This window comes from Nilaparvata lugens, chromosome 1 (genome assembly GCF_014356525.2).
Source record: "Nilaparvata lugens isolate BPH chromosome 1, ASM1435652v1, whole genome shotgun sequence".
NCBI classification, from domain to species: Eukaryota; Metazoa; Arthropoda; class Insecta; order Hemiptera; family Delphacidae; genus Nilaparvata; species Nilaparvata lugens.
The window spans coordinates 66,028,588-66,052,942 of NC_052504.1; the positions used below are offsets into that span (position 1 = coordinate 66,028,588).

Genomic DNA, 24,355 nt, shown 5'->3' on the forward strand with positions numbered 1-24,355 from the left:
TTCAAAAAAACTGTTAAATTTATCCTGCAGCAAGAATGCATTTATACAAAGGCTGATTTTTATGAAATTGATTTTCGTTTGTATGAATTGTGAAAATGGGTTTGTAAATTACTTTGTACTGTAGAATCGTATTGTTTCTGTGCTTTGAATTTTTTGTTTAATATTATATATGTATGTGTATATGTATATATCTTTATATGTATATGTGTATGTATGTATATATATAAATATATGTGACGATTGACAATACATTTTGTTAAATGTCTTATGTCAATAAAGAAATTTCTATTCTATTTCTATTCTATTCTATTCCTCACTAAATATTACAATGCGCTGCTTCCTAACAGGATGGCGGATTTCTGCGACAAGGTACTAGCCAAGTTCCATACAGTATGTATACTGTGGTGCCGGCACTAGTCTAGAATGGTATACACACGTACGTTTGCCTCGGGTGAGCATATGAGCTCATGGGCTTGCATTCGCACGTCTAGCACTGTTCGCTGAGGCATGTGGGCGAACCGGAACCCTGTCAGTATTTTGGAGTTCTCAAAGGCGCCTCGGGCGAGCATTGAATGTGCGTGTGGACGCGTTTTTGCCATAAGGGTGAGGCGAAACGTAAACATTCAAGGCGTCATAACCTAATTCCAATGAATTAGGTTAATGAATGACAAATCAAATTGTGATCCAATAACTAATTGTAAATTGTAGGATTTTTGTAATTTTGTAGGATATGTGGATTGTCAAATATTTAAATAGAAACATGCATGGAGTATATAATTTGTATCATGATTAACAAAGTTAGAGCCAATTGTTCTTGTAAAGCTATTGCTTCCCTCATGATGGTATCATTTGTTTGGATAACTAGTTGAATTAGATTCAGTATATTAACAAGATAATGTTTTGACATCCTAATAAAGTTTGAATTGTCAATGTCATATCTTATGTCATGTAGCAATTTATTTCCTTACTTCAACCTACAATCGTTCAACCCAATAACATCGTTTGTTAAGGTTTATTTTCGATTCTATTTTATAAGTCATTAAAATAAAATGATACAGCTGCATTTTGTGATAATTATCTTCAATGATGCAATGACGCCATTGTTGTCATGTTGTGGAAAATTCACATCTATCATGTCTTTGTGTCGTCTGCAAATCAGATAGCATTTGAATGCCGAGGCATACATGGAACGCGTCCACAAGGACGTACAGTGAATGCCGAGGCATGTGTACATACGATTGTTCGCGCGAATCTGTACGGACGTGTGTACAAGGCTTTAAGGTTTAACCCTTAGACCAGTTATTGAATAGAAACAGCCAATTGTATATTCATACCATTGATATATATAGTTAGATGACTAAGCTATACCTTCAAGCGTTTGTAAGCATGATGCCTCCTTCATTTCTCGTCACCATTGAATATCGGGCAAGAAGTCAGGCGCCCAGACAGACTTATATGGGAAAACATTGACTTTCATTGCGTTATATCTTTCGACATACTTGATAGATTTCAATATATTTTTTTTTCAACTTTTCGTCATTTCCATTACCATAATTATGATACAATGATTTGTTCATTGAACATTATTTTTAACTCGACCAAACATCTAATTTAGTGAGCCTACCTCACTACAGATTTTGATCCATTCTATTAACAAATGAATCTCATTTCTACAAATTTTCCTATTACCATGTATTTAGGATATTGAAAATAAAACATTTATTATAGATCGCTAATATTACTGTATATTTTATTAGATGGCAAATAATAATAAATTAACCATTATCACAATATTAATTTCCGTGAAACTGTTTCTCATTCGTTTTGCAACTTAAGTATAGGTACCTAACTATACTCTATATATACTCTATATATATGTTCCTATATTTAATATAAGATAATAAATAACTACATATTATAAGAACGGGAAAAATAAAACAATAGCAATGATGAAGAATTTATAGACAATTTTAGCAAATAAAATTTTTAATACAAATTTAGCATACAATATTTTCATAGTTCACTAAATATTACAATATAAGACAAATTAATGGAATGGTATATGGATACCTATATTGGATCTATGGAAATAAAATATTTATTATAATATTACCGAAACTTATATTTTATTACTTGGCAAATAATGATAATGAATCAACCTAAGCACAAAATTCCTTGAAACGATCATTTGGCACTAGGCTTAGCCTGCATGAAACATGACCGATGAAAATATAAAAATAGTTATGTACCGTATGAAAAGAAATATTTTTATCTGGCGCATGCAGATTCGTACATCCATAAGCACTGCATGAAACTACCATACTTTGAATATTTTTTATTGCTTCAATAAAAAAATATTATCATTTGAAAAAGGCTCTTTTTCTACACAGCGAATACAAATACCCGACTTCTTGCCCGAAATTTCTGGTAGCTACACTAGCGCAGTGGCATCATAGCGGACTTCGCTCTTCTTAATCTTATTCTCTATATCAATGATTCATACTGAAAGTCGATGAAGTCAACATCTATTGCCATATCTCCAAATCGTAACATCAGCAACAGATAGAAAACCTACCTGTAGAGTTGAGTTTGTTTACAATGTTTTCAATAGCAGATTGGGTCTATTCCAGCGAGAGCGCAGCTGGAGTTGACCATTTTAATGAATAATAATTCACATCCTTCTGAAATAAACACAATCTAAAAGTTTTCTATCCGATAATGACGTCACGATTTGGAGATATGACAGTAGATTTTGGCTTCAGAGGCTAGACTTCCCAGCGTGTCTATTCTATAACTGGTCTAAGGTCTAACCTCACTTTTTCATTTTCATGTTTCATTTTGCATCTTGGCTGCAAGGATAGAAGGATTACAAGCGAAGAAGCAAACAAGCATACACGCTGAAAAACGCATTTTTGAAATCGTGAACTGTAGAGTTAAATTAACAATTGAAGACCGTGCTATTATTAAAATAAATAGGGTATATTATATTGCGAAAGTTTATTTTAAAAATGACATATCAACCTGAAGAATGTACTCTAGATATGAAAAAAAAATTGAATGTAAGTACAAGTAACGTAAGTTTAACGTAAGTATAAGATGATCTATTAGTTTAACGGTCAACTAAAAGGATACCTCAGTTGATGTGTTTTAAATTTAATTTACTTCCTGTCTATTCAAGTTATATCCAATACATCCAATGTCAGACTTTTTGATGCATCTTCTTTTACCTTAGAGTAGGGTTACTTAGGGATTTCGTGGGCACATCGTGGGGGGCACTTTAGTTTATGGGCCGCGGAATCTAGCATTGAGACCTACATAGATCGATAGAGGAGATCAAGACGAGATCAACCATGTCTAACATTGTCGATTTCCAAGGATTAACTGAAAAAACATGGCGGAAAGTTCAACATTTTTATATCAATTTTTATTTTTTATAATTTTTTTATGGCTACAATATGTTTAAAACTAGTGCAATCCTATGTAAAATTTGACGAGGAATCTAATGAAACTAATTTCAGGTTAGTAACTTCAGTAGTTTTTGAGATATTACAAAAAAATGTGCGAAAAAGTGCAATTTTTTTGTTTAAAAGAGGTGAACCTGTTTGCATGGTGATTGATAGGTATTTTAAACTATTAGATTTAGTAGAATGATAAATTCTAAAGAAAAAATCTCCAGTCACTTGATTGCCTAAACTCAAAATTGTTCGAGATATTTAGGCAAATAAAAATATTGCAACTCAATTTTTTGCTACCTAGGGAGCACTTAGGTTAGAAAAAGCTTGGATCAGAAAAATATTAGGTTAGGGGAAGCTTAGGTTAGAAAAAGCTCGGATTAGGGAAAGCTTAGGCTAGGAGAAGCTAGGGTCAGGAAAAGCTTAGGTTAGGGAAATCTTAGCTTAGGAGAAGCTTATATTAGGAAAACTAATGACTGTGATGGTCACAAGGAGTGGTACACCAATGATCTGGCCTGACTTAGGGGAATCTTGCTCGCCCTCATGAACAGATGTGAGGATGGTGATGCCGACAACTCGGCTAGGTATAGAAATTTCAAACAATTTTACAAGATGAGGATCGAGCTGGCTAAGAGGTTGGCTACCGAGCGATGAATTGAGGATGTACACAATCAATGCAAGGCTGCCTGGGACGTGATTAATACCAACAGATCCATGCCACGTAAAAGTATTGACTTTGCAAGCCCAGATGACTTCAATGGGTTCTTTGTGGGTTCAGTTCAGGACATAGTGGGAGACCTGCCTGATGCTGCCATTGATCCCATTGCTTTGTTGGAGGGAAGAGTCCAGCCGAACCAGAAGCATCTCTCCTTTTTCCACCCCACCACACCAGCAGCCTTGAGGAAAATTATACGTTCCTTTAAGCCCTCTAAAAGCCCAGATGTGTTTGGCATGTCTGTGAGCATGCTTCGTGATGTTGTGGATGCTGTTGCAGTTCCTCTCTGTGCATCTGTCAACGAGTGCTTGAAGTCTGGAAAATTTCCTGATTTCTTGAAAACTTCAAGGACTGTCCCGGTCTTCAAGAAGGGTGATCGTAAGAGCCTTCGTAGCTTCAGGCCCATCTCCATTACCCCTGTCTTTGGCAAGGTGATCGAGGCGGTGATTAAGCGACTGCTGGAGGCTTTCTTTGAGGAAAATGGCCTGTTCTCTGACATGCAATTTGGCTTTCGAGTTGGGAGATCAACAGTGGGTGCAGTTGGCCATGTAGCTGAGCGGATTGACGCGGCCTTTGAGGATGGTGAGTCTCTTGCTCTTGCTCTTTGTGATCTGAGCCGAGACTTTGACTGTGTAGACCATGGCATTCTTCTTAGAAAGCTGAGCTTTTATGGTCTTAGAGACTCTGCTCTTTCCATCTTGGGCTCTTACCTTTCTGGAAGGACTCAGCTTGTCTCCCTCACTGGTGCGGTCTCCCGGACACTTCGGTATTTTTTGGTGTTCCTCAGGGATCAGTGCTGGGGCCTACACTGTCCCTTGTCATGATAAATGACCTCGACGACCACGGTTCCTCTCTGATGTTTGCAGATGATGCATCTCTACTGTCATCGGGTGCTGAGCTTGAGCGGGTTTTGGAGGCATCTGCGGAGCATCTTTGATCTGCCACTTCATGGTTCCTGGCTAATCGATTCCAGCTGAATGAGGACAAGACCCAAAGGATCATCTGCAGCTTGTCACGTGAGCCACGTGACCCTCAGAATCCAGTGAAGCTGCTGGGTTTTGTCTTGGACAGCAAACTCAGCTGGAACAGTCATATACAGCAAGTAACCAGTCGACTCTCCCGCATTTGCTTTCTGCTGCTCAAGATGAGGGGCCTGGTGACTGAGAAGTACCTTATAATGATGTATCACGTGCTCTTAAATTGCCACATTACCTATGGCTTGCTTCTGTGGGGTCATTCAGCGGGGACTGCTGATGTACTGAGACTGCAAAAGAGGGCTATAAGAATTATAACAGGCAGCAATCATCTTGCCCACTGCAAGCCCATCTTTGCTCGCCTTGGTGTGCTGACGGTCTTCAGCCATTACATCCTCCTGTGCTTGGTGTATGTCAAGAGGGTACAGCATACTCTGGCTGCCCGTAGTGATATTCACTACCACAACACCAGGCACCGCGAGCTGCTGGATGTCCCCAGGAGACATCTCCACCGTTCACAGGCCAGCTATTCTTCAACAAGCTGCCTCCTGGTGTGAAGCAGTTGGATAAGGCCGCCTTCAAGAGAGTTGTCAGGAAGCTGCTTTGTGATAAATCATATTATAGTGTAAATGAATTTATGAGTGATGATCTGAACTTTTTTCAAAAAGTGATCACTGTTTTACCTGCCATCTGAATAGTTTTTGTGTTATTGTGTTTGTTGAAATTGAACTCTATGATGCCATTGATCCCACAAATGTGGGTAATGGATGAAGCAGAAGGTATTAAAGGTATTAAAGGTAAAGAAAGCTTAGGTTGGGAAAAGCTTAAATTAGGAAAAGCTCAGGTTGGGAAAAAGCTTAGGTTAGGAGGAGCTGGGTCTGAGAAGAGCTTAGGTCAGGGAAAGATAGGTTACGAAAACTTGCATTAGAAAGAGCTCAACTTGGAAAAAGCTTAGGTTAGGAAAAGCTTATATTAGGAAAAGCTAAAGTTAGGAAAAGCATAGGTTAGGAAAAGCTTAGGCTAGGTGAAGCTGGGTCTGGGGAAAGCTTGGGTTAGGAAAAGTTTGGATTAGAAAAAGCTTAAGTTGGGAGAAGCTTAGGATAGGGGAAGCTGGGTCTAAGAAAACCTTAGGTTGGGGAAAGCTTGGGTTAGGAAAATGTAGATAAGGAAAAGCTTAGGTTAGGAAAACGTTGAGGTTGGGAAAAGCTTGGGTTAGATGAAGCTTAGGTTAGGGGAAGCTGGGTTTGGGAAAAGCTTAGGTTGGGGAAAGCTTGGGTTAGGAAAAGCTCAGATTAGAAAAAGTTCAGGTTAGGAAAAGCTTAGTTTAGAGAAGGCTGGGTCTGGGATAAACATAGGTTAGGAAAAGCTTAGGTTAGGTAAAGCTTAGATTAGTAAAAGCTTAGGTTGGGAAAAGCTTAGGTTCGGGGAAGCTGGGTCTGAGAAAAGCTTAGGTTGGGGAGCTTGGGTTAGTAAAACTTAGATTAGAAAAAGCTTAGGTTAGGAAAAGCTTAGGTTAGAAAAAAGCTTAGGTTAGGAAAAGCTTAGATTAGGAAAAATCTAAGGTTAGGAAAAAGCTAAGATTGGGAAAAGCTTAGGTTGGAAAAGAGGTTAGATTGGGAAAAGCTTAGGTTAGGAAAAGAGGTTAGATTGGGAAAAGCTTAGGTTAGGGAAAGCTTGGGTTAGGAAAAGCTTAAATTGGGAAAAAGCTTAGGTTAGGAAAAGCTTGATTTGATTCAATCATTTTTACAATCTTTTAAAGCTTTTGAATTGCATTGGAAGCTGAATAAAATATGATCCTAAATTTCGGTCTGCACTATGCCTATGCAAACATATTGAACTCTTCTAAAGCTAAAATATTACATTTTCTTGTATTTTTTCCACATATCTTAATAATCTATAAAATTTTCTTACTTCAAATCTATTTTAATGAATTCCCTGCAAAAATCCCAATGGGATTTAGTCAATTTAGTAGTCACTAAAAGTAGTAAAAAAATTAAATATGAGAATTGATGAGTATTGAGTGTGCAATTTTTTTATTTTCCCAAATATCTCGAACAATTGTGAGTTTAGGCTATCAAGTGACTGAACATTTTTCCTTTGAAATTCATGATTCTACTAAATCCAATAGTTTAAAATACCTATTAATCATCATGAAAACAAGTTAATTTTTTTTAAAGCAAAAAATTTGCATTTTTCTGCACATTTTTTGCAATATCTAAAAAACTACTGAAGTTACAAACCTGAAATTAGTTTCATTGGATTCCTCGTCAAATTTTACATAAGTTTGCACTAGTTTAAAACATATTGTAGCCATAAAAAAATTATTAAAAATAAAAATTTATATAAAAATTTTGAACTTTTCGCCATGTTTTTTCAGCTAATCCTTGGAAATCGACAACAATGTTATACATGGTTGATCTCGTATTGACCTCCTCTATCGATCTATGTAGGTCTCAATGCTAGATTCCGCGGCCCATAAACTAAAGTGCCCCCCCGATAGAGGCACTATAAACAATAAGTTTATTCCAGACCCAGCCTTCTCTAACCTAAGCTTTTCCTAACCTAAACTTTTTCTAATCTGAGCTTTTCCTAACCCAACCTTTCCCCATCCTAAGCTTTTCCCAAACCCAGCTTCCCCTAACCTAAGCTTCTCCTAACCCATGCTTTCCCCAACCTCAACTTTTTCCTAACCTAAGCTTTTCCTTTTCTATGTTCTCCTAACCCAAGCTTCCCCCAACCTAAGCTTTTCTTAGACCCAGCTTCCCCTAACCTAAGCTTCTCCTAACTTAAGCTTTTTCCAATCCAAACTTTTCCTAACCCAAGCTTTCCCCAGACCCAGCTTCCCCTAACCTAAGCTTCTCCTAATTTTAGCTCTTTCCTAACCTATGCTTTTCCTAACCTTAGTTTTCCTAATCTAAGCTTTTCCTAACCTAAGCTTTTCCTAACCTAAGCTTTTACCTAACCTCAGCTTTTCCTAAGTTGAGCTCTTTCTAATGCAAGTTTTCCTAACCCATCTTTCCCTGACCTAAGCTTTTCTCAGACCCAGCTCCCCCTAACCTAAGCTTTTCCAACCTTAGCTTTTTCCCAACCTGAGCTTTTCCCAACCTCAGCTTTTCCTAATTTAAGCTTTTCCCAACCTAAGCTTTTATCCTAATATAAGCTTTTCGTAAACTCAGATTTCCCTAACCTAAGCTTTTCCTGACCCTATTTTATCCTAACCTAAGCTTTCCCTAATCTAAGCTTTTCCTAACCTAAGATTCCCCTAACCTAATATTTTCCTGATCCAAGCTCCTCCTAACCTAAGCTTTCCCCAATCTAAGCTTTTTCTAACCTAAGTTCTCCCTTGGAAATCGACAACAATGTTATACATGGTTGATCTCGTCTTGATCTCCTCTATCGATCTATGTAGGTCTCAATGCTAGATTCCACGGCCCATATACTAAAGTGCAACCACATCGTGAAGATAGAAACATACCTAAATATTCTGATTTTAGGGTACCTCAGGAAATCCAAACCACTTTATGCACATTTGGGGGTCGTGATGGGCCGCCTAAGCGCCGATTTAAAATGGCGGATCCAGCATTAATTAAAACGGTCATAGAATGATTACCATTCAGTATAGAAACCTCTAGTAAATGCGAATCGAATCACAATGAACTATTCTATCAAGTTTGTTATCACGCATTTCCACCTAAAACATTATTTAACCTACAAAAATGCACTTTTTCAAAATATTTAATTTTTTAAGAGAATTTTTTTTGAATAACTATTTTCAAATACAATTTTTGGATACTGTATGAAGTGCCAAACAAAACTTCTTCAAAATAGAATTTATAATCTATACCCGTTTGTTTGAAGCTTTTATTACCTTTTGTTTTGGAGTTATGATGTCATTCTAGCTGCTGAGCCAATTAACTATCATTAAAAGAACTATAAAATTGATTTTTTCTACAACTGTGCGTAAAGAAAGAATTTACACAGCATACAAGAATAAAACAGCTTATTTCTGAGGAGAATCTATTTTTTGCTTGCTAACCATCCGCTCATGCGCAGTAGATTTACTTTACGCTCCCAAATCATTCGCGCATGTGCAGAAGAGTTTCTTTACGCTCCCTAATCAGCTGATTGTAAGCAGCTCGCCAAAAAGTCAGATCTTAACCTAAAAAGTCGGTAATTGTAACTCCGCCTCTTAGACCAGTTATAGAATAGACACGCTGGGAAGTCTAGCCTCTGAAGCCAACATCTACTGCCAAATCCACCCATCTTGACATCACAACAGTGACATCGCGCATCGTATGGAAAACTTTCAGATTGTGTCTATTTCAGATTCATGGTGTTTTTAGGTTATTTCTAGCAACGGGTAAAAACGATATCGGTTAAGTTATAATGTTTTATGTGATATCGGCTTCAAAGTTATAATGTGTTTTGAAAATAATAAGGTACGGTAGCCTACAAAACTAATTTATTTTCATGCTGCAATGAGTTCACTTACATCATAACCAAGGATAATATTACAGTTACAACTTACAATATTATTTATGTGTATAAATTTCAACTTACGCATGAAAAGATATTCCACTTTTTTCCCTAAAAATTCCAGTGCAATTATATGCTGCGCAGGAGATTACCATTTTCATAAATAATAATTACATAAATAAATAACAATCTGCTATGGAAAACAAGCTATGTCTATTAAACAATGCATTATCTATCATTATTATCTATTAAACAAACAATGCATTGTTTAACAACAATGTAAGTAAAACACCACAAACACTTGAACAACAAACTCAAAAAGTTTTCTATAATTTCTATACGTTGCGCGACGTCACTGTTGTGACGTCAAGATGGGTGGATTTAGTAGTAGATGTTGGATTCATCGACTTTCAGTATGAATATACAATGATCGGTGTCTATTCTATAACTGGTCTAAACTGCCTATATAAGTAATTTAACAGGTTTGGGCAGTTGTAGAAAAAAAATTGTATGTAATTCGCGCATAATGCTTCTTTTCCTACAGATACCCTGAAAAGTGACTCTTTCTGCACTGATTGCAGGCCACAAAGAATCACTTTTCCGCACTAGTGCGCAAAGTGAGTACTTTGCATACTCCAGATTTGCAGCATGACAACGCAAAATAGTTAGTAGGTTATTATGGAGCACCAGTGCAGCAAAATCAAAATTAAGTTGGTAACTGTGACTGTGGGTCTAGCACGTTAAAAGAGTCTTGAGGTGGTGGACAACAGTGGATGACAGCCCCCCCCCCGCCATTCAAACACACAACATACTACATTCTATTTAAAATAAATTGAGGTTTTTATTAATAACAGCATCACAGACACAAACATTTGATGGATTTCAGGCAATTTCACCCATAACCCACTTTTCATATTCAATGGTTAATGTAGGAAAAATTTAATGTGAAATACGTGCGCAAAGTTCCTCTGCTGCACTCAACAAACCATTCCCTACAGCTCTTAATACAGCTCTTAGCCTACGGCTCGGGCGTAAACGTTTCTATCGGTGCAGCAAACTGTCACTTTGCGCACTAGTTGCACAAATAACTATTATTGCTCTTGCAAAATTATCACAGTTTTGCGCGAGCGATAAAGTCGCGCATTACGCTCTTAATACATAAATAGCTATTTCACATCTACTTCATGATAAAGACTTGCAAATGGTCTCAATCTCTTCGTTACAACCAGCCAAATAAGAATATAGATGAGAAAGCAACGAATATTTTTTTAAATAATTGACAAATTCAAGATGGCGGTCATAACTGATAAGTTGTTTTATATATCGATTTTTATTCAGTTATAATAAGAGATATCGGATCGATTCTACCACCAAAGTGTTCATAACTACCCAAAATATAATGTTCTAGATATTAATCTCATTTTAATGACTCTTTCAATGATTAATTTAGTTTCAAAAACTTGGAACATACAATCTTTGGGTACGAAATTTTACTTTCTACTCTGTAAATGTATTCACAGTGAACTTAACCTACTATTACTGAAACTATTTTGTATTCCCAAAGCTTAAATGACATCTAGTTGAGGACTATAAGTCCATTTTTCTCTTCTGGAGTGTCATTGGAAAAAGAGAGAAAAATATGGTTTACAGCCAAAGTTACATTTTTCCCTTTTTATTAGGCCTATGCTTAGGCTAGCTTCACACACATTCGCTTTCATTCGGTTCGGTTCGTTGCCGAAAACGAATGAGGCTTCCATACATATCAGGTTTTAATTCGTACGGTTCTAATTATTCATTATCTTTTCAAACACAGCTGTGTTTGGATTTTTACAATTCATGCTAGTAATAAATAATATAAAAGCTGGTGTTCAAATAGTAAGATGTGATCTCTTGAACAACAAAATTTTCAATTTAATTAAAATTTGTGAACTATTTGAATAGTTTTTTTATTATATTTATATTAATTTTGAACGTTCAGAGTGATTATTTTTTTGAATCAAAAATTTGTTTCAATTTTGACACATGGTACATAACGTTCATCTCTTCTCTCCATTAATAAAATCATGTAATTTTCATGGAAAAAATGAAAATTCTCCCTGAGTTTTAATTTATCGTCATATTTTTTAGCAATTGAGAAAAAAATGCTCCAGTAAGCTAACAGAAATGAATTGACCGTATGATTTTGAAATGGAATATTTTTAAACAGATTTGATTAAATTAAATTAAATTAGGTACTACCTAATCACTAGTAGGTTTGTGACTTTGTATTCAAATTTTCAAAATAAATACAATATTTCTCAAGTTTTTAATCTATTTTGATTCATTCTGTTATTTATTTAGAGTATTACGTCAATTTTCAAAATTCGAAATCTTCAAATTATTATTCCTGGACCAAAAATCAAGTGACAAAGCAGTGTGTGATTACATAACCTGAACTTTTGGAGACAACATTAACATTTTATTAACATTTTTGGAGAGAAATAGTACAGGCTCAGCCTAGTTTTTCCTCCAATGTCATAATAAATTATATAATATATATATATATATATATATATATATATATATATATATATATATATATATATATGATTATAGTGCTTTATACAATAAATGAAATGAAATGAAAAAATGATAATCACGATATATCAGGTTAAAATAAAAACAAAAAAGCGAGCGTGTGTAAAAGACTTTGCTGTTATTTCCGGTTTCCTAGCAACGAATTCGAATATGATAAAACCTATTCGTGTCGAAAAGCGGTTGCTTTTCGGAACGTAATTCAAACCGAATCACCGTTTCACACTTATCGGAATTTGCAGAAAACGAACCGAACCAAGTGTGTGTGTAAGTAGCCCTTAGCTAGAAACGAATTTGAACCTGATCGAATTTATTAGAATCAAATGGGCATTCGGTTATATGCGGTTTTTATTCGGTACCGAATTCAAACCGAATTACCGTTTCACACTTATCGGAATTTGCCGTAAACGAAACGAACCGAATGTGTGTGAAACTAGCCTTAAGCTGACACTTAGAAAACCGTATTTCTCAATAATCCTTAAAGGTATCGACTTGGAAATGGTACCAATATCAATCTCTTCGTTATCATGTGTAGAAATAGAATATCCATGATGGCAATCTTACAAATAGTTGTCAATTCTATAGTTCAATTAATGCTGTATCCGTCATTTTGAATCGGCCATTAGGCGTCCCAGTCGCGACGCCCAAATGTGCATCAAGTGGTTTGGATATCCTGAGGTACCCTAGAATCATAATATTTGGGTCTGTTTCCATCTTCACGAACTGCCCACGAAACCCTGTTTTTGAGCCATAAGAAGCCGGACTGTTATATGTGAGTGTGATCACATTGAATGCATAAATATGTGCAAGTGTCCAATTACCTTTTAAAACAAAAACGGTTTTAGCTTGTCGAAAATGTCATGTTTTCTGCTTGAGATGTCTAGACATTGACGAACATAACTCATTAAAAACAGCTATAGGTCAGATATAAATGATTCAGATACTAATATAGAGGAAGAGAGGAAACATTATCCCGGCTATTTTGATATAAAATTCTTACTTATTACGACATATCATAATTCTGAGAGAAGTGATAGGCTATTCAAAAGAAAAACATATTTTCGCAACGTTTTCAATTTTATCAAAAAATCAAATTTCCTTTTAATCCTTCAACCTTAATCATAAAATTTTAAAAAAATCGCAATTTTACAATAATTGACAATACTTTGAATTCCCCGAATGGAGGGCCAAGTTTCAATTTGTTTTATTCTATCTATATTTATATACTCCTTTAACAGTGGTGTTATAAAAATTTATAGTTTGGATAGATTGTTGACCGAGCGAAGTGAGGTCTAAGATTCAAGTCGACGGTTTGGCATTTCTCTTAGGCCGGTTACAGAGCTCGACCGACCGTCAGTGCGTACGTCAGTCGCGCTTCTCTTTTCCATAGATATTCCATGTATCCGTACAGAGCACGACTGATGGCACGCATGCGTACGGTCAGTACCATGCGTTTTATACAGCGTACGACGACCATCGGTCGAGCTCGTGCGCATCCGTTCCATCGGTCGACTGACGCGCTATTGAAACAAATAGAAGCTTTCAGAGCTGTACTGATCAGTAGCCCTATCGCAACATAACCAATGTGCTGACACCTCTGCCCGACAATCAGCTGATATTGAATTGAATAGCATACCTAATGAATGAATTCAATTAATAGTGTCATAGTTGAAATCAGAGTTTTTCTATACATTTCTTCAATAATTTCCAAATTTCTTATTGAAAAATAATATATTTTTAATATTATCTACATTTATTTGATCCGTAGCTTAAAGTGACTGCAAGTATCCCCAATGGTGATACAAGCTCGAAATAACTTATCAAAATTTCTGATGGACATTCTGAGGTAGTTGAAAAATGTATCTTCACCCCAAGCAATGATGAATATACTATATAATGGTACTAAATTCCCTTTGAAATGCTCTTTGGGCGACCATCGGGTGAACTTGATATCTACGTCTTTTAATCTTTCGTTTACGAAGATAATAAGCTGCAATTAAACAATCTGTAAAGGCGTCCATTTTGTGAGTCAGAAAAACTGATATGTATGGTCAGGATGGTGCATACGCACTGACGGTCGGTCGAGCTCTGAATGTGTAAAACTGATTCATCGATGCATACGGTCAGGATGGTACATACGCACTGACGGTCGGTCGAGCTCTGTAACCGGCCTTAATGTTTAAATCTTTAAATGTTTGAATGTTTAAATGTTTATATGTTGCGCATTTACGGCGAAACGCGGTAATAGATTTTCATGAAATTTGATAGGTATGTTCCTTTTTTAATTGCGCGTCGACGTATATACAAGGTTTTTGGAAATTTTGCATTTCAAGGATAATATAAAAGGAGAAAGGGGCCTCCTTCATACGCCAATATTAGAGTAAAAATCAGACTATAGAATTATTATTCATCATAAATCAGCTGGCGAGTGATTACACAGATGTGTGGAGAAGCCAGTCTATTGCTGCATTTCCATAAGGTCTATAGTTTCAATCAGGTACTTGTGGATGGGAATACTGCGTGAGGTCTACTGTTCACAGAACTACTAGTCATTTTGGTTCTAAAATATTGAAAATAGACAATTGTTGTATTTTTCAGGATCTCCGTGTCAAAGAATTGCTGGGGAATCATATACCGGTTGATGAAGCAAAGTTGCTGAGCAATGGAAGGTGAGTTAATTTGAAAAATATCTAGTGAATGGTTTCATTTGTGTATTGAAAATGCTATCTGGAATTGGAACATTCAACAAAATAGCTAATTTCAAAAATCCAGATAAAGTTTTTCAATGATCCCTGATCCTGGTGATTCCAGGTTATAATAGTTATGTTTTATACAAGTTGCGCCAGAAAAACTTACCAATTTGAAAAAAATCCCACGTGGTGTATTGGTCGTGTAGATGGGCAGGAGGGGCCGCATCTGGAGGAGGTATTTATCAAATTTATCCTCCCTCAAGTAAGTAGCCATTATGCTCTTGTCTAGAGAGCAGCGGGCCTTCGCAATAGAGAGCTTCTTTTGTAATGGTCGATCACTTGTTGCAAAGAAACTTGTCATCCGCGCTCGATTTGAAATTCATCCTAAGACTCGTTCCTGGCCGTAATTCGATTCTGTCGTGGATCAGCTCATTTCTGGAATGTGGAAGTGTCACTAATCCCAGGAATGGACTTTAACGAACCATCAGGACTCCAGAAATATCGAAAGAGTGAGGCAGTCAGATGTGCGTTCTCCCCGGCGTTCGGCTCGCGAACAAGTAGCTGCTATGGCAATTTCTGACTCCACTGTTCGACGAATTTTCCATGAAGACATTCAATTTCATCCCTGTAAATTGGCTGTTGTTCAAGAATTGACTGAACGCGATATTGTTGTACTTCAAAATGCATTTGATATGCTGATTGACAACCTGCCTGAAGACGCGGTCATTTTTTTCAGTGACAAAGCTCATGCGATTTTTATCATGGGATTATTTGAAATCCCTGGTTTATGTCGATCGACCACGGACCATAGCACACCTCAAGAACAACATCCCCGACGCCATTGCCAACATACCGATTGATATACTGCAACGAGTGGATACAAATTTCAAAAGTCAACTTAATCAGTGTATGTACAATGGGGGGTCGCCATTGATCGCATGTCATTTTCAAGAATGCATGGAAAAAATTGAGATATTGTATTCTCATACAAAAAAAGATTAAAACAATAGCTAAAGTATTTTTGCTTTTATTGACCTTTCAAATAAGTAAGTTTCTCTGGCGCATCTTGTAGTAGCGCTCATAGAATTTGTAGCCAGCTGTTTTCAATATTATTTGTAGTTGTAGAAAACGTAAGGGCAGTATAGTATCAACGTTAGTAGACAGCAGGTTGATCACTCACAAGTGTAAGATTGAAAGTGGTGGGGGGAACGCCAGCGTGACGTCACGTGTAGTATAAAAGTGATAGAGTAACCATACTGAGCATATAATTTATTCACTGTATCTTTGAATACATCGTCGTTTAATCCCCTCAAGATTGACCTAGAAATTTCAAATTCACCGTACTTATAGCGAAGGAATCACCGATTCTAATGATGTTGTCTACTAACTTTGGTATAGTATAGGTACATTAGAAGATATTTTCAAAATCAGGTACCTCTTCCTCGGTTAAGCAATATTTAAATTGGTAGGCTTACATGAACTTATATTTAAAATAAAAATTGAAAATGGGGGGGACTAAAAAATATTAATGTGATCTTCGAATTTAATCTTTCTGTATTTTTCTGAAGGTGATGTGGTAAAATATCTATATTGAACTAGCTAACCCGGCAAACTACGTACCGCCAAAAAGTCAATGTATCTCATGTCACACTTGACTTTATTTGGTGAATCATGAAATTTATCTGACAATCAATATTTCATTTACATCTCAATCCTATGTGCTTAGCCATGCAGCATTCATTATTCCGATAACATATACTTTTCAATCAATTGGTAGTTATATCTATCAGTAAAGTGTTGAACTGAAAAAAAACTTGAATCAGTGTTTCAAAGTTTTCATAGTTGTTGATTGTCAATAGATGGTCCAGGAAATATGCGATGTACGATGAATTACACAGAATTTCATATTCTTTCCATCTTCCATTTTAGGATGAATATAAGCTAAGCTAAATTAGAAAAAAGTAAATTTTCAGTAATCAATGAATGCAATAACCAGTACACAATCTATCACAGGGTGACGTGTTTATTACAGCTGGTAACTTTAGATGCTAAATCATATTGTCACAATATATGATCTTGAATCATGATCATCTCCCGTTCTTCGGTAGCCGCTCGGCCGAGAATTTCGAAAACATGGGTCTGTAAAATGGATTAATAAATAAATATCGGGGGACCGAGCTTTGCTCTGGAGTGTAAAAGCATAGAAAATTTGTAACGAAAGATTGAATTTATAGTTTATATTTATTTATTCATTTCTCAGTCCTACAATTATTTTTTCGCCCCACTTGGATGTAATGAGCTGGTTTTCGTGCGTCATATGGAGGCCGAAAATGATTGTTTTCTGACCAGGCCGGTAAAAGTTTTACGGTGCTAGGGCTGTAAAATAACCAAAACATTTATAATAATATCATCTTATTGTCATTTGGAAGAATAAAAAGTATAAACTCAACCTCTTACATAATTGAACATAATCTTTTAGGTTATTTAGACAAATCAGAATAAAAAATAAAAATACTTGGACAATTTCCTGATAATCAGATTACCTCAGATTTGCTAGAGCTATGACCTTCCTGTTTTGCTTTCGGAAGTGCCTAATAAACAATTATTCTCATATTTATATTGTTTATTTTTCTGTGTGGCGAAAAATAACGTTCTCACCATGGGCAAAAATGTTTTTCCAGCTCTCAATCTTTTCTAGTCCTCGGCCTACGGCCTCGGACTTGAAAACCGATTTCGAGCCGGAAAGGTCTCATTTTTGGCCCTAGGTGCGAACTATACTATTTCGCCCCACTTGGATGTAATGAGCTGGCTTTTGTGCGTCATATGGAGGCCGAAAGTGATTGTTTTCTGACCAGGCCGGTAAAAGTTTTACGGCCCTAGGGCTGTAAAGTAACCTTGAAGTCAGCTGATTCTGATTTGATGTGAACGTGTTTACAAAATGGTTTATGAAACGGAATCAGTTTATGCTTCTAGAATTGAATAAGTATCCTGCAATAAGATACTATAATTTTATTTGGATGGATAAAATACAGATAAGATATATATTATAAACTATTCAAATTCGATTTTCAGAGTAGGATAGAACTTCTAAACTAAACTTCCGAAGTCAACGACAACAAGCATTGTTGACATTGACATTCAGATTGGCCAAATTTCAAGTGTGCTAAAACAGCTGATCAAAAAACTTTTCATTATTTGTGTTTATTATTCAAGAATCAAAACATTTATAATAATATCATCTTATTGTCATTTGGAAGAATAAAAAGTATAAACTCAACCTCTTACATAATTGAACATAATCTTTTAGGTTATTTAGACAAATCAGAATAAAAAATAAAAATACTTGGACAATTTCCTGATATTCAGATTACCTCAGATTTGCTAGAGCTATGACCTTCCAGTTTTGCTTTTGGAAGTGCCTAATAAACAATTATTCTCATATTTATATTGTTTATTTTTCTGTGTGGCGAAAAATAACGTGTGAGATGCTCACCATGGGCAAACATGTTTTTCCGGCTCTAAATCTTGAAAACCGATTTCGAGCCGAAAAAGTCTCATTTTCGGCCCTAGGTGCGAAATATACTAATACAGTTATATGAGGAGGCACAACAGGCTTATGCCCAAAACTGTCCCTTTTCAAATTTATACTACAGTCCAAATCAAAATCTAGGCTAAGCTACTATCACTCATCAAAATAACAATTTATTCATACTTCAAAAAACAAACACATCATCAATTACAAATAGATATACTATGAATTCGATTTACTATGATTTACTGTGCTACAATATTTGTTAATATAATATGTACTATTCTACACCAACAGCATCTAGTTACTATTTTGGACTTTCTGAAGTAAATATGTTTTCTAAAAATCTGGCGTGGTGCACTCACACAACTTTCCTTGCCGTTATGAAAATTGATCAACTGACGCTAGTGTTCCCGCGCATCTCAAGTCTACTTTTCTAAGATCTGAGCCAGCTGGTGACAGGACAATAGCGCTGCAGACACACGAAGTCTGCTATCTCTTCATAGTGAATGATTCAATAGAATCAACAGTTGCTAACAGTTTGCAATTGAACAATCTTATTTTCTCTAATTTCGAGCTTATTTTCAATTTTAGGTGAAAATGCTACTGAACATTAATTGTAGAGATTTTTATGCTCAATCTTTTCCACTTGAAATTTTTTGTTTAAATTGTATCTGAAGCCCGATAATTGGGAATCTAAAATCAAACTTTGCATAGATGGTGCAGTGCTCCTGAAATTTTTACAGATATGAGACTTGTGGCAGTTGATAGAGCTTATCAATGACTTTTCTAGGTATGAATTCGATCAAAATCGTTGGAGCCGTTTTCGAGAAAATCGCGAAAAACCCTGTTTTTGACAACATTTTCGCCATTTTAGCCGCCATCTTGAATTGCATTTGATCGAAATTGTTCGTGTCTGATCCTTATAGTCTAAGGACCTTAAGTTCCAAATTTCAAGTCATTCCGTTAATTGGGAGATGGGATATCGTGTACACAGACGCACATACACTCATACACACACACACACACACATACATACCAATACCCAAAAACCACTTTTTTGGACTCAGGGGACCTTGAAACGTATAGAAATTTAGAAATTGGGGTACCTTATTTTTTTTCGGAAAGCAATACTTCCCTTACCTATGGTAATAGGGCAAGGGAAGTGAAAAAGGGAGAAATAAACAAAAATAAGTTTCTCTTGCTGAATTTTTCTTCTCGTGAGATCAGCTGGATGATCCCATACACATGCACTCGTTCACTCTCTTCCATTATGGTATCGACAGACGACAAAAATTCCAGCTGTTTTTCCAAGGACGTATCTATCCTTCTAATGTCCTTCAGCGAGTTATCCTAGGATTGAGACCTAGTGCAATCGAATCTTCATATCATAAACCTACTTTGTTCCAAATTTTGTGAGAATCGTTAGAGCCTTTTTAGAGATCCATTAAACATAAATATATACCCATATAACCCACACACACACACACACCACACACACACACACACACACACACACACACACACACACACACACCACACACACACACACACACACACACATATATATATATATATATATATATATATATATAATATATATATATATTGCCACACCCGTCTTTTTTAATATTTTAATTAAGTATAATAATTTAAATAAAATTCTTTAATTTTTACCACTGTCAGAAGCATAATCCATAACAAAACAGTTCCTTACATAAAGCCTAAGGGAGTTTTTAAATTTTATTATGAAAATGATAACCTAATGGAATTGATAGTAAAAAATAAGAACATATTTAATCTAGTAACATGCTGATTTTAATTTTATAATCATGTTCTTGGACACAGTCCTTAAATGAGTTCAATTTCAATTTACAATACATAGGTTATACTTATTCTAAATAATAATAATGACAATGATAGTGACTCACCCTTTTAGAAAACATACAATTAATAATAGAAGCTAATAATTTGAATACATTTTATGTAATTTTTCTGTCAATTCATAATAAAACAAATAATATTATCCCACAAAGTGTGTCAAGTTTTATTCCCACTTTAATAACATTTAAGCATTCCAAAACTACATTTCATCTCCACATTAATACCACATTTCCTCTTTTCCGTTATATCACTTTTCATTTTAATTCAAGATAAACCTTTGATAATAAAACTGCACTAGCTAAATCTTTTTACACACAACAAAGACATTGGTTGTACGTCTACCATCACGAATAATACCAAACAGAACAAGACTTTGCTTTTTCCCTCCAGTTTTCAACTGCCATAACGTTTTATACCACTCAACTTCCCTCCATGTATTAGAATAATTATTTTTGTTATTTATTTACTGTTCAAATTTAATAAAAATGCTATTTATTTGATTTAAATTTATATTTGGCTTTTTGTTTATTGTTTTATTGTAATTCTGTAAATGATAACATTATGTAAAATTTGTGTTAATGTAATTGGTAGGCTACAATTCTTTTGATTTATTCAATAAAATTATCAATAATTTTATCTTTTAAAGTGTTTTATTATTTTTTATTTTAAAATTTTAGTATTGGAAACTTTATATATAATAACTTTGTTGGCATCTAACCTACAAACATTATTTTGAAATTATAAACGAGACATCAACAAATGAACTTTCGACTATCAATATTTATCCATTTGATTATACAGTATCAATGTTTTGTTCAGCGCTAAATTCAAATTATTTATCTTTTTAACAAGTAACATTATAATATATATATATAGAAGAGACTGAGTCTCCTTTCTCAACCGAGCACAGACTTCAGTTTTGAATCCAACGGTCATGTGACCACAGAGTAAGCACGGAGACTCAACTGTAGCAGCAGAGACCACAGATTACGCTGTGCAGACAGATGGATGTATATATCCATATATATCCATTTCCAGACAGCAATAGTACCTTAGCTACAAACTGTTTAATTAAATTGAAATAAATTTCATCATATCATAATAAATTTCACAGCTATCAAATATATATTAAATGTTCAATAAAAATGAAAAATAAATTTCATTCAAGTTCAATTCTACAATTCCTTTCTCCAATTTTAGTCTATTTTATTTTTTTTTTTAATTTTAAATCTCCTCTTTTCTATCAATTCATAAGCTACACCTTTCCTTATTCATAACTCACTCAAATCTTTAATATCCCGTTTGTAACCGCCCCATAAATACCTCATAATGTCCCCTGAATCTGTACCCTTTTTCTCTCCATTCATCTGCACTGCGTAATCTGTGGTCTCTGCTGCTACAATTGAGTCTCCGTGCGTACTCTGTGGTCACACGACCATTGGATTTAAAACTGCAGTCTGCTCGGTTGAGGAAGGAGACTCAGTCTCCGAAAATTTCCCCTATTTCTAATGTAAGTTTTTAAGTGTTTTCAATCTATTTATGTCTTGTGTCTCCTGTTTTAATCCATATATATATATATATATATATAATATATATATATATATATATATATAATTGTGAAGCTTTTCCTGGGGGAGTCACTCTCACCTCCAAGGATAAGTCGATACACGTAGGGTGAATCTTGCACTGAGTCAATTGTATTGAGGTTATAAATTTTGTAACTGCGTACGTGGACGCTAAGTGTACACCAGACTGACTGACTCACTACAAGATTCAATACAATTGTCGGAATCGCAGGAGGCCTAAACGCTCGCTCACCCTTGATTCTTCTTATGACAGATTGTATGGTGATGAAATTTTTATAAGTAGTGTAGCGATCGCTAAACACTGAATACGGATTCCTTAAAATTATTACCTGTGAAGAATGAGCATACAAAATCATACAGGTCAAACAAAAATCCCGATGTAGATAATTTACGGGACTGCATCTCTAATAAGTTCTGAAGGATTAAAATACGGTACTTGGACCAAATATTGTTCAGAATATATTTCGAGAACAGAGTCTTGCCGGGTTTTAAGCTCTATTGTAGGAAATTATATGATCTCTGGCTGCATCTGCTGTACTGTTGATGTATTCGCTCCTAAGTCGAGGTCGGTAACAGATAAAAGCTGACATATGAGCAGGTAAGGACAAAGAATAAATATCTCGATCTGACCCCACTCACTACATCCACTTAGACCTGTTCCAATATCCAGCTTAATTCAATTATTGCAATGATCGTATTCGATCGGTTCTTGATGATATAGAACGTATCAGACACAATAATTGACAGGCTTAAGAAATAATCGAACTTGGAAAACGAATTAACAAAATTGAAATATATTATAATAAAATATATGATCATACAGTGCAGATTCAGAATTTGATTCACAGGTTGATAATAATTTAGCATTAACAAAAGAGTTAAAAATTTTCTTGTGCTTGCATGACACCATGCATGATTCGACAGAATTTTACAATTGATAAAATTTAACAGTTTGTGAAAAAATGGTGAAAATAAATTATAAAATATTTTAAAAAGTTTGCTCGGGGTCGTGGTTCTGGCAGCGGAGGATAGTTAATCAACTACAAATTCTTATAAATTCTATATTGGATAAATTCTAGGCTCTTAATAACTAATAAGCGCTTGTCGGCGTGGCCAATAATTTAACGAAGAAAATTTTATATTTATGCACTGAAATATTTTTTCAAAGCGTAGATTGGGGCCCCTTTAAACTTATAACTCACGTGAAATTCCTTGGCGGTCTTGGTTTTCTTCTTGGGATCAAAATCGTTTGATCGGCGGCGGTCCAGGCTTCGGTCTCAGCACGTGGGGAATTTTAATTTAAATATCTCCTTCACCAAATTAATTAAGGGATAATTTAACTTTAAACTTTTAATTTATCGATTGATGAAAATAGATTTACAAATAACAAATAGATTAGCCTAAAATATTGGCTCACAAATAGAACATATAAAATCGAACGAAAATCTTACAAATAGGTCTTGGTAACTTTAACGAGATCTGAACGGTGAGGATTTCAAAAGGGAAGTGAAGTCTTTTTCTCAGCTTCTTGGCTAGAACCTTTCTTTCTGAGAATCTCGGTGTAATCAATTTGCATGAAAATTTGCCATTGGTAGAACGATTGTGACGTAGACATGATGTCAGTGGCAAGCAGTAGAATATAATTCCTTTAATTACGATAATAATTCAATTTGTATAATTCTTAAAACTGCTTAATCTCCTAGACATAGTTCCTCTTATACAATGTACATGTGCTAGCATATATGATAAGGCAGGTTTGTTGTTTGATAGCAGATTAACATATGTTGTTTTCAAACGATCACCTTTTTGGTGCTATTTCTATGCACTATGATTGGCTTAGGCTTGCCAAAGAGATTCAATCACCATGTGGTTCAGTTGAAATAATAATTAATAAATTAATATTCTTATACAATTTTTATTATGTCTGAGACTGTTATAATTAATTTCTGCTGTTTTTATCAATAATATAATGTTCATGCTACGACCTAGTTAGTTACAATAATACTTGACATTATAATATAATTCTTTAAGTAATAAATAAGTTCAACAATAATACATACATTTTATTTTTTATTCGAAATTCTTGGTCCTTTATTGATAGTTTTTACTTTTTTAGAAATAAAATTATAGCTTGCATGAATCTGGCATGCCATTTTAAAATTTGTTGAATCAGTCAGCTGTGTTTGAGCTGCTTTAAAACATCTGATCGATAGTAAACAAAGTGTAACCTCAAAATTCAATGAGCAATTCATAAATGGTTTGTACTTTATTTGCAGAATAATTATAATTTTATTAAATAATTTTCTAGAAAATATTTAGTACAGAACGGTACTCTTATCTGGTATACAGTTACTGATAATGAAGCTTTATCGCTCGGTCGCTAACCATTCCTTTAGCAAATTCTTTCATTTTAAAAGGTAATCACAATTTTCCTCTCTTCTCATGAGGTCTATTTAAAAAATTCATCACAATATA

The 24,355-nt window shown here is 35.0% G+C and overlaps 1 protein-coding gene across 1 annotated transcript in view; it reads left to right on the forward strand.

Moving 5' to 3' along the window:
- The first annotated feature begins 2,824 nt into the window (after positions 1–2,824).
- LOC111055312 (sodium channel modifier 1) overlaps positions 2,825–24,355 on the forward strand; it is a 51,637-nt gene continuing 30,106 nt past the window's right edge. Inside the window, exons 1-2 of the mRNA XM_039440046.1 lie at positions 2,825–3,059; positions 14,790–14,860. Coding sequence (XP_039295980.1) covers positions 3,009–3,059; positions 14,790–14,860 — 122 coding nt within the window. The 5' untranslated portion in view covers positions 2,825–3,008. The remainder of the gene's footprint in view (positions 3,060–14,789; positions 14,861–24,355) is intronic.